The sequence below is a fragment of the Lutjanus erythropterus genome, chromosome 12 (genome assembly GCF_056507025.1).
Source record: "Lutjanus erythropterus isolate fLutEry1 chromosome 12, fLutEry1.hap2, whole genome shotgun sequence".
NCBI classification, from domain to species: domain Eukaryota; kingdom Metazoa; phylum Chordata; class Actinopteri; order Lutjaniformes; family Lutjanidae; genus Lutjanus; species Lutjanus erythropterus.
In genome coordinates this window covers 13,017,544-13,029,461 of record NC_139328.1, presented here as the reverse complement: position 1 = coordinate 13,029,461, position 11,918 = coordinate 13,017,544, and the positions used below count along the sequence as shown (strand labels likewise).

The 11,918-nt window shown below is 39.5% G+C and overlaps 1 protein-coding gene across 1 annotated transcript; it reads right to left on the bottom strand.

Annotated features, from left to right (window-relative positions):
* Nucleotides 1-205: 205 nt before the first annotated feature.
* Nucleotides 206-10,446, bottom strand: LOC146317700 (desmoglein-2-like protein). The gene is made up of 14 exons (XM_084732366.1): nt 10,237-10,446; nt 8,919-9,041; nt 7,718-7,873; nt 7,470-7,614; nt 7,213-7,376; nt 6,425-6,559; nt 6,139-6,324; nt 5,754-6,025; nt 5,481-5,623; nt 5,161-5,382; nt 4,020-4,250; nt 3,586-3,710; nt 3,119-3,466; nt 206-2,289 (listed from the first exon to the last, which is right to left on the bottom strand). Exons 1-14 carry the CDS (start codon nt 10,300-10,302, stop codon nt 1,261-1,263), a joined length of 3,345 nt encoding a protein of 1,114 aa, XP_084588492.1. The 5' UTR covers nt 10,303-10,446; the 3' UTR covers nt 206-1,260.
* Between the last annotated feature and the right edge of the window lie 1,472 nt (nt 10,447-11,918).

Here is an 11,918-nt window from a genome sequence, read left to right as displayed (position 1 = left end):
AGTAACATACTTAATGGTGTCGGATAAGTTACTCAGGAAGTGTGATAAGTTACTTTTTACGTACTACTCCTTTACTAAGTAATTTGTTATGTTACTTACTATATTATTTCTGTACCTCGTTGGTGGCCTTGTTTTGCACCAAAGCTGAAGTGCTGAATATTCTTGAGGAACCAAACAAACTCAAAATAATGACAATACTTTTACCTTTCTCTCTCTCCCTCATCCTCCATTCTTTGTTTAGCTAGCAGCTGATGTGACCTGCCCCTGACCCAGTAACTAAAGTGTTACTTTGATTTGTAACTGTAATATAATTACTGCGTTGGAAATTGTAACCCTTACACTACTTATTACTGGTGTAAAGTAATAATATTACAGTAATTTTATTACTGAGTAATGCATTACTGCTCAACACTGGTAGTTAAATACTTTCTTTTTTGTCTGTTGTGATTGTGAGTCTGCATGAGCTCATTTCTTGTTTTCGTTATTGGATTTGTTTGAACTGCGAGACTGATGTGGAAGTGAGTCTTTGCTTATGACTGCTTCAGAGATGCAGCCTTCACTACTAGCCAGCTGCAACCAGTCCAGAGGGTCCCTTCTGTCTCTCGCCTGGCAGGTTGGGAGTGTGAACAGAAAGGGACACAGGTAATCTGCCCACAGATCAGCCCTAACCTTATTGTTGATCCTCCACCTTTTCCAGTTTGTCTTTGTTTAGGAGATAGGGTCAGAGGTTTGTCATTTTTGTTTGATAAGTACTCTTTGCTGTAGGTCAGACTGGTTTAGATCTGTTTACTTTAGCTGTTCCTGTCCTGATGTAATGCTAGTTGTGTGCCTGAAATAATTAGAGTGCATTTAGGGCTGTCATTTAGTGCCTAAGTGGTCAATCTTGTGGACGGAGAAAGAGCGACTTGTTTTGCCAAGTTTTCCCTCTGCTGACATTTAACAACAAAAGTCAGGTAATGCCTGTTAAAATCGGTTGCTTTGTCCCAATTCTGTGAAGCATATACTTTCAACTGCAACGTAATATATAGAAATCCAATCCATGCAGTCAACACCATGTTTTAAATACTATACGCTGCAGAGTTATCGTTAGAAGTGTAGACATACAGTATTGCACTTTTGGTCAAGCAGGCTAAACTACCCTTTTACCAGTTTTACTGCAATCTATGTGTATTAACATGTATTTATTCATTGCCGCACATTTTAGTCATACAGTATATTTCAGTATCAAAACAAGCGTGACATTAGTGCATATGCTTTTCTTTACGCTCTTGTACTAGATTCAATATTTCTTTCTGTGACTGAGACCTTCTTATGTTGCACAACCACTCTCTGGCCTGCTTGCAACTTGGGTGTGGCTGTCACTGCAAAGTCCTCGTTTGACTCTGGTGAACTGTGTGAACTCAGTGAAAAACTCGGAGTTTTCACCTTCATACCCTGACCTCTGACCTCAAGGCCCTGACCTCTGACCTCCAGACCCTGGCCTCTGACCTCCAGACCCTGCTCTGCAGACCCATGCCCCACCTGAACAAAGCCGCTCTGTGCAACTTGCTCTGTACCCGACGACACCCTGGAGACTGTTGCCTGTGAAAGGCCTTGTACTACCTGTCCTGTCAACCCACCCATTCCTACTTGCCTATCTACAAGGACCACACCCTGAGCACCTGGGAGGCCGCCAACCTGCACCATCCCTTGACTGAGCCCAACTTGGCCCACTTGACCCACTGCCTGCTGGGCACCCCCTGCCACAAGCACCACTTGAGGTTTGGGCTCGACTACGTACATGGGCGTGGCAGCATAGTACATGGCAGGTTGTTGTATGAGCAGCGTCTGGCTTGGAATCACAACCTTGTCCTGGACATGTACCTTGGGAACAGCAACTGCAGCCTGTGCTCTCTCAGTGATTCGCTCCTCCTGGATGATGGTGGAGGATCCAGATGCAACATTGGAGGTGTTTAGGGTGTTGATGTTGACGTGGTCCCTATCCCGGATTGTTTCGCTGTGAGTATGGACATGTGTGTGGGTGGAGGTTGAGGGCCTGGCAGGAGACACCGGTCTGGGTGAAGGGACAGAAACCTGTGCATTCACAGACTCGGTCACCAAAGTTGACCCCTTACAGATCTCAGCCAGGGTTTTGAATTTAGGCCCGAGGTCATTGAGGAACGCAAGATCGTCATCATTCGAAAGAAGGCTGCAGCAACCCACAGAACCTGCTGGGGACTCCTTACCCTCATAATCATAGACCAGCAGACCATCCTTCTGATGGGACTGCTGTGCAGCATGGTTGGATTTCTGCAAACAAACAGAACCAAAATATATTGAGTCCAAAATCAATAATACTTAACAAACTTAAAAGTAACATTCTGTAAGTTGTACTTTGGATCCAATCTTTTTTAAGCCTAATTTTCTTGCAGCACTAATTAACCCTTCTTAAGCTTTTTCCTTTCCTAATTCCTGTACATAGATATGCTACGTGCTAGGCTCATCTGTTCATCATCTATGTAAGAAAACGCCTCATGGTGGTTAGGTCCATTGCCTACCTATAGCTATGGATCTCTTTTAACTGCCACAATTTCTAATATATAAATTAAGCAAATAGCAAAAAATCTAACGAGATATAGGGAGTCAAGCAAGGAAATAGCTGCCTGTGATCATTAACTAGCGTGCTAGCTATTGTTTTGTTCTGTAGTAAAATGCTATCTAGCTAACTAGCCAGCTAATCCATATAAACTGTTAGCTTGCTAGCTATATTTGATAGTTAATGATAGCAAAAGGATGGCTAAATAGCTAGCTAATCTAATCAGCTGTTGGCTAGATAGTTAGCTAGTGTTTTGCTAACATTAACTTAAGATGTGACTATGTATATGTCAAGCTCCCGTATCAACATGTCTTAACTAAATGCAAAACTAGATGAGCCCAGCACACAGCATATCTAGATACAGGAAACAGGAAAGGGGAAAATTCCACTGGGTACCAAGCTTGTTACTGAAGCACAGGGGGGAAGGGGCGGGACTTAAAAAGGGTCAATTGTAAATGATTGACTCATCACTGAGATGTTAATTGAAAAAAACAAAAAAACATTAGACTTGTTTGATGTTGTCAATGACTTTTTTGTACTCACACTTGAATAATACTCTCCCAGGAAGTTGTCAGACAGAGCCATCCCATCAAAGACACCGGCCCCAGCACCGTATCGGGAATAAAGATGCTCTTGTCCTGTCATCATCCCACCACCACCGCCTGCATAGTCCATCTCCATCTGCCCACTGGAATGGTTATACTGGTTGTACGTGTGCATGTTCTCGGCTGTCAAGGTTGAAGTGTTCATGGCGCCTAAGGCTGCTCCTCCACCTGCTGCTCCACCTGCTTCACCAAGTCCTCCCAGGTACCCCTTCCCATAGCTGTTGATGTTCTTGGTTTTCAGTGTGCCACCATCAGCTTCGACTGGGATGTGTAGAAGAGGAACTTCCTGTGAGAAAAATGTGAGATTATGTCAAAAGATTCAGCATTTTACACAAATTTGAAATATTTTTAATACTAAACATATGTAAATATTGTATAAAATCAATTCATATGAAGTCAGAGTACCTTGTCTTCTCCCTGTCCCTCAGTGTGATATGAGATCAGCTGTTGTTTCGTATCATATGGTATGGACTTGAAATCTCCAGCTGCTGCACCTCCACACAGGCAGAACAGCAGCAGAAGGGGCACCACTGAAACACATATTTGACTCTATGTCAACAGAAATTCTAATAAAAGTACACCTGTCAGGTCAAATTTAGTCCAATCATCAATTGATTACTTTCATTCATCAAAGGGTCTTAACTCATGGGGAAAAAATACCAAATAATTATGTAACACATGCAAGAGTAATAATCTGCCTGTGACACACCCATTCTTGTCAGCCTCTCCAATCATGCTACAACATGTGCGGTTAGGCAACTTTGTAGGGGAAAGTTAATGATTCTTATCAGACTAACCAGGAGCCATGACAAGAAAAGAAGATTGTAAACTATACTCACGCAGCAGAAGCAGCAGTCCCAGGAGCAGAAGCAGGATACCTGCAGCTCCCAAACCTGTAGTCGTTCGACTGCGTGCCACACAGGTTTTAGTGGTTTCATGGCAGGTACACACAGTTACATCCACTACCTGAACATCAGCACACGCCTTTCCCTGCTGGTCTTTGACTTCCACCGCCACTTTGTAATGGCCGGGCCACAAGCTGGCTTCATCCCGCAGAATGGTTGTGGTCTCTGAAAAAACATGAGACCCACAGTTAAAAACATGCAGCACGAGTTATAAAGATGTGTGTTCGCGCCTCATTACATGTAGAGATGCATCCTTTCCAAGATCTTTTTCATGACAGGCATTTGGAAATCTAATGCTTTAGACATCAAAAACTGTCATTATCTGTCATTAGACAATAGCCAGTGTTTTCTGAGACTGAAGCAAACCTTAAAGGGATAGTTCACCCAAAAATAAAAATTCAGTCATTATCTACTGACCCTCATTCTGATTGAGGGTCAAGTTTATTTTGTTGGACCACAACACACTGCTGGAGCTTCACAGGAAAACGATGTTGCAAAATCTCCCAAACAACGGAGGTGAATGGTGACCAGTTTTCAAAGGTAAAAAACAGCTGGAAAAAAAAAACATAAAATGCCTTCATAGTTCTTGTCTAGCATAATGCAAGTCTCCTAATGTCCCAACATGCTGTTTGCACACCTCATCACACGCAGAGTTCAGACAGTGTGCATGTGCACATGAACATGGCTCCAAGCTAAGGATCTATAGTGAAGATTTAGGCAAAAAAACATGGTGTAAATAGCAATTTTTTGTCAAATTGGCATGCTGGGCGTTTGGAAGACTTGGATTACACCAGACGAGCAGTATGGAGGCATTTTATGTTTTTATTCTGTTGTTTTTTGTTTTTTTTTTACACTTGAAGACAGGTCACCATTCACTTCCATTGTTTGGCAGATTCTGCAACTGTTTTCCTGTGAAACACCAGCAGTGTTTTGTGGACTAAAAAAACTAAACCCAACCTTCAATCAGCATGAGGGCATGTAGATAATGACTGAATTAAAATTTTTGGGTGACCTATCCCATTAAAGAGGTTGGGAAAGGAAATTTTCCAATCTGTTGTCTAAATTGTAAGCTTACCATTAAATGGCTCCACTTTCCATTTCCCCTCGCTCCTGTCACTGATCACAGTGAAGTCAAACGGTACTGAATTGGGGAACTCATCTTCATCTTTGGCTGTGACGTAGATGAGATTGTCCTCGAAGCACATGGTTTTAGTTGTGGCGGTCAGTTTGGGACATTCATCGTTCAAGTCCTTCACCTGAATGGCTATGGTCCCTGTGGCAGTTTTCGAGGGAATCTCTGAAAGCCAATTCGAAAGAGAGATCAATATTAACCTGTTGTGCACCATTAATAGTCCACTGGAGAAAAATGATAACTGTCATATTTATAGAACTCACCATTGGTGATGCAGATAATTTTGGCATAATATGTTCCATTGACCAAGAACAGGGATTCTCTGTCAGGCAGTTTGTTCAGCCTGATATCTGCTGTCTTCGAATCGATAATCAAAAAGTTGTCATTATCAAGGATTTTTGCATACCTATGAATATGAAAATACATGTAAGAGAGGACAAAAATAAACCATTAATGTAAAATACATCAATTCAGGGACATAAAGAGAGGTATGTATTGTATAAATCTGCTGTTTTGTAACATCTTAGCGGCTGTACCTCACGTTGGTGGCTGTCTGTAGCGTGTCACTGTCGATCGCAGCGTAGTTGGTGATGATTTTGCTGAGTGAAGTGTATTCCTCAGAGACAGTCACCACTTTGACACTTGGTTGGAAACGGGGGCCTTCCTTCTGATTGATCACATTAATTGTAACAGGGTAGGGTTTTTTGTATATGGGCCCTATGGGACGCCCACTGCCAAAATTGTACTCTGCTTTGTTGGAAACAGTCACTTCCAATTTGAGAGACTTTAGTTCCTCATAGTCCAAGGCCTGCAGATTGAAGGATAATGCATAGGTTCATCCTTTGTCGAGCTCATTTAATCACACTCATTCATTTTAATGTTGATGATTTCACTCGATTAAATGAGACTTCTCTTTTTTACCTTGTGAATCATGATAATTCCCTCATTGGTCTTAGAATCGGTGGTGATGCTGAAATAGCCGGCCTCGTTCCCTGAAATGATTTCGAACACAGCCAGCCAGTTGTCAGTGTGAATCAGATCCATGTCGAGGGCTTTGATCCTCATCACTTCCACACCGATGGTGTTCTCCTCCACACTCCCTTCGTACTGCAAAAAAAAAAAAAATGCACGCCAACAGCTGCTTCAGAACAACTGCCAAACATTGTGCAAGTAAAACTGTTTGTTGCAGTAATTTTGTCACACCTACCAACTCTTTTTCCAGTGTTGGAATATTGTCATTTATGTCCAGAATTTTGATCTCAACTTGTCCGGTCCCTGTGTTTCCTCCCGGCCGTCCATTCAGGTCTGAGGCTTTTATAGTCAGCTTATATGTATCTTTTGTCTGGAAAAAACATACAATACACTGATTAAAGGGATAGTTAGAGCTACAGTAGATGCTGGTCAGCACGCCCTCAGTTTGGAGCAGCAGAAAGAGGCGCCTGCATGGAAGCTAAGCAAGGAAGTGCTGTGGAAAGGCTCTTCAACAAAAGGTATTTTAGTCACTTAAATAAAGGTCCACCTAAAAATATTGATTATTTTAAGTGTATGCTATATCTAGAATATCTTAACCATTTTATTTTGCCATCAGAGCAACCGAACTCTATAGGAAAATTGAGTAATTTTATCTCACAGAACTTAGGACTTAGTGGTCTCCCAATGGCTTTGTTTGTGCCTTTTCTACTAGGGGTGTGCCAGCCAGCATCTACTATAAGTAATACTCTGACTACTAAGTACCTCACACAACCCCACATCAAATAATTTGAACTATCCCTTTAATATTTCCTAGGTTTTGGTTGCCAGTAAAAGTATGATTCTGTTTCAATATGTGGTTAAAAATGATCACAATCTGTCTTTCTCCAACGGAGATTCAATAAGTAGAGGTGAGTAATTGTTTGACTTATCAAAACAAATATATATTGACTGCAAAAATAACATTAGTTGAATTAGTTGTACCAGATGACAAGTGAAGAATTTCAGGCCAGTCAAGTGACTCACCTCCCTGTCTAGAGTGGTCCGTCGCACCGTAACCACCCCAGTCTGATGGTTGATGGAGAACATCCCAGCTGTGCTACTGTCCTCCACAATGCTGTAGTGAATTTGTGAGTTGGGGCTGTTCTCTTCATCATCATCAGTAACTATCACTCTCATCACAACAGTACCTTGGGATCACCAATATGAAAGAAACAATACATCAGTTCCATGCAGGTAAAACACTTTGTTGTATCATATATACTGTGGATGTCTTGAAATACCTATTGCACTGGATTCATTGACAGATCCGACTTGATCTACTTTAATGATCGGTATGCAGTCATTCTTATCCAGGACGACAATTTTGAGTTCAATGTCCTCTTCAGCACGGCTCCCGTTTGACGCATACTTTGCCACACCTTTCAACTACAGAAAGAGATATTACAACTAATTTAACATTTCCTCATTGTGCAGGACATGCCTGTAAATGCTTCAGATTTTTCAAACAGGATGCGTATAAGTCTCTTACAAAATAGGTGGCGATCTCCTCTCGGTCCAAAATGGAGTGGATTTTCACAAAGCCAGTGATATAGTCAATACTAAATATGCCTACAGGAGGCTGGTCAACACCAGGCCCCGTCAGAGAATAGTATATCCTTGTAAAGTTCTCCTTATCAGAGCGAATCTGAAAAACAAACACACAAACTGAATCAAACTGATACCACACCAGTATAACAACTTCCAATAACAAGGAAAAGTTTAACGATAACTTATTTACTGCAAGTTTTTATTATAAATCATTACACGCCTTCACTGAATACTCTTTTCTGATTGGTCAATTATGGCATTTTAAGGTCTGTTATTTCTTAATATGGACACAATTCTTATCATTGATTCTGGTGGACCAATAAAGTAATTTTCAAATCAAAAAGATAATTTCTGAATTAATGTTCTGTGTCAAATCATTGACTGCCTGGGTTTATTTCACAACAATTCAGATCGTGTGAAGGCGAGCAAGTGACAAAACCAAAGTGTGGCATCCAAACAGGTTCTGCTCTGATGAGAACCTGGCCTGTTGCTAAGGTTGAGGGCAACGAGGTCATGTATTTTTTTCTGGCGACATATATATTTCTTGAAATGTTAAATCGAGATCAGTCAACACTGTGTTTGACTACAGTTTTACCTTTTCATAGCACACCAACATGATACTGGTGGTAATATGGATAATATATGGCTAGGATTCATAATCTCAGTGTTTCTAAAATCGTGGCTGCTGATCTGATGTGAACAGTCACTCACAGACCCGCATTATTGTTTGTCAGCAACATAGTTCACCAACAGCAGCTCACCACGATTAAAGCATGGCTCAGAGCATAAACTTTCAAACAACGTCTGACTGAGATACCAAACTAGACACACAGGTGAATGTGTCTCAGTATTGGTACAAATAAGCATTCATCGTCATGTCTGAAATGACTCATTGTGAATTTGGAAGTTTGCCAGTGTGTGAGGAGCTGATCTCACTCAGTCTGAGCTCGGCTTTGAAAAAGCAAAGGGCTGAGGATAAAGACGGAGAACAGGTAACAATTAACTTGACAAGATGTAATTAGTTTAAGGGATGTTGCTGTACCTACATTAAATGTTTCTTAAATAATTCTAAATGAAGAATTAGGCTTAGCAGTAATAACAGAATTATTTAGACGGAAACTGAACAAAAAAATAGTACATACTCGAGCAATACCCTCCAGGCCGGTGTAATCGTGGTTCTCATCCAGCTTTCTGGGAGCTGTGAACCACTCTCTTTTATGTCTGTGTAACACTTGTCCATATCCTTTTGCCTCCACAGGAACATGCTGCAGGTAAACAAAGAGGGAAGGGAAAAGACTTCATCATTATTCATGTGTAATAATTACAAAATCACATGGCATACTGTTGCTCCTGACTCATCCACACATGGCATTAGTTTAGTTTTACATCTCAGGGTTATACATGGGTAGTCGATAAGTGTAAAATGATGTAAAACACTATATAGAATTGTTAGACAAACTTAAAAAAAATACTTAAAATGGTAACACACAAATGAATTAAATCAACAAGTTCGAGTAGATTAGATGAGATAAATGTGTTTAACACACGTGCTTATTATTTGATTTGGAAAAACCATATTGATTTGTGTGTTACCAATTGAAGTATTTTTTTTAAGTTGGTCCAAAAATTCTCTTTTTTCAGTGTTGCTAACCCGTCATTAGCAATTAGCAAGGCATATTTGCATAATTATCCATAATTATGTAGTTTAAATATGTTTTTAATTAAAAAAAATGAACAAAACAAAACAGAATTTAGGGATGTCACAACAAAGGGCAATTTTGAAATAAGGCTCAAAAGTTTTTAAAATCTAATGAAAAAAAAAAAAACAATTTTATAACAACAGGTCGAAATAGACAAATGTTTAACCATATTATTTTATTTCATTTTTTTATTAAGTGATAGTGAAAATGCCATGTCACGTCAACAGCCCACGTATTTTAAACAACTAAATTATTTTGTTTTCAATAAAATATGGCAATAAGAAACACGTGCAGTATCATCAACTCTTTTACTTTGCATTAGAAGGGGAAAACTTTCCATAAATTAACACGAAATTACTTTTTTTTTTTTTTAATTTCACTTTTTTTTTCATCGTCCATTATTCAACCTACAACTACACTCTGTCAATTTAAAAAAACTTTTCCATAGCTGTACCTGAGTACCTCTGAAGTGCCTCTAAAGTTTTCCCCACAGCCAGTGCTTTGGGTAAATAGTTGGAAAGCTGCTCTGCTGGGGAGGAAATAAAGAAAGAGCTGATCCGTGAGCAGCCTCCATGTAAACACGGTGACTGCGCATCAACTTTTTTTTTTTTCTTTCTACTCTATTACGGATGGTTTAACTTTGGCACCAGGTACAGATGCAGTTTATGAGTTCTGTACGTCTCCAGAGAAGAGCCACACCTGTTTAAAATAAGTTATTCCACTAACTCCGATAATGAAAAGTATGCGTCGTTATACTTACCGTTATGAAGAACGCCAGTAGAATAAAAAGGCAGCATTTCAGCAGTGGAGCCATCCGCTTGGACATAAACTTGTTGAATCCTCCTGTTGAAGTGAAATCGCGTCAGCTTTACTCTAATATCTGCGGTATATCGTCGGTTTAGACTTTGACCCTTCGGAGAGGCAGGGACTTTTACTGCTATAGGCGGTTCCTCTCGCTGTTTGATTGCTCACAGCTCCTGCTGATAACAGGCGGAGAGAGAAAAAAGGTGGTGTCCACTCTGCGAATAGCTGTAATACTTGGTGCAGCCTATTGTTTCAGACCGAGAGGAAATCACTGTAAAACATGGCAACGGAATGAGTTGAAACACAGACGGACATGCGTTTATTGTAAACCTGGAGTTGTGATTTAAAAAAAAAAAAAAAAAACATGCATAGTGTTGAGGAAAAAATAGTTCTTTTTTAAAAAGTTGAATAACATTTAATTATGGTTGAGGGAGTTACTTTAAAAAGTGTATTCTGATATTATTACCAATTACTGGTTTAAAAATGTAATCAGTAATCTATGGCAATATTACTTTGAGTTACTTTTGGATTACCACAAATGGTGATATTGTTTAGCCTATAATGTTTTATGTACATACTTATGTTTATTAAGGGTTTAATTTTGTTATGCACAAATGCATGTTTAGAAAGTGGTAATTATAGACCTTTAATAGATAAAATCTTTACTGTCTGATATGTATTACGCACTCCCTGTACTTTACTGTTGTTTTATGTTTGTATGATGTCATGTTGTTTATATAATGTCATGTCTCTTTGTATAATGTCTCTAACATGACAATAACGTTTGTTAAAAAAAATATATATAGACCTTTAAATGTGTTTTGTTAGGTATGCTATGTATACTTCCCACCCAAACTTCAAATAAACTGCCATAAGTTGTAGTAGTATTCACAGGTTAGCTGTGTAGCCAACAGTAGCAGTTGGTCTGTATTGCTAATGTTAGTAGTTGTTTTGTGCAGCTAATGTTTAATGTTTAATGTTGTTCTGCATGGAAAACATTAGTGATTGTTCTGTGTAGCAAACGTTTGCAGCTGTTCTGCGTAACTAGCATTGCTGGTTGTTTAGCGTTGCTAACATTAAAGGTTGTTTGCATTTGTTCTGCATAGCTAACATTGGTGGTTGGTCTGTTTTGTTAACATTAGCAGTTGTTCTAATGTAAGTGGTTGGTCTTTACATTAGATGTTGATTTCATGTTTTTAAAGTAGCTGCTTTGGCTTATCAACTAGCACCATCCACTGGTGGGCATTGCATTAAGTATATTCAGTCTGACCAGAAGCAGGGATAACACATATCCCCACTGGGGACCAAAAATGAATGACCAGAAGCATCTGCCTCAGCAATTCCCACTCAGATCATCAAGATAACAAGTCACATTTCAGTGTTTGATCATTTGTGTTACATTTAAACGCTTGTTTTCAGTTTCCTGGCATGAGTTTTTCCTGTTTTTGCAGCCATTTGTTGTTGGTTCACTGCTACTAAGTTAAAACAAAATAAAATAACTAAAATATTTATCGATGCATTTTACACCATATCTTACATTGGTTGAACTGAATAAAAACTTGTGGTGAAACGTTGTGGTAAAAGTAATGATACAGGCCTTCAAGGTGACCATTACATTTTAATAGAATTACATGCAGA

Bases quoted from the DNA above. Each gene is read 5' to 3' on its own strand.
- LOC146317700 (XM_084732366.1), bottom strand. From the start codon at position 10,302: ATGTCCAAGCGGATGGCTCCACTGCTGAAATGCTGCCTTTTTATTCTA. The intron at 5,624-5,753 runs GTACAGCCGCTA...TCATATTCATAG, and splicing joins CAGACAGCCACCAACGTGAG to GTATGCAAAAATCCTTGATA. The intron at 3,467-3,585 runs GTACTCTGACTT...TTTTTCTCACAG, and splicing joins AGGGACAGGGAGAAGACAAG to GAAGTTCCTCTTCTACACAT.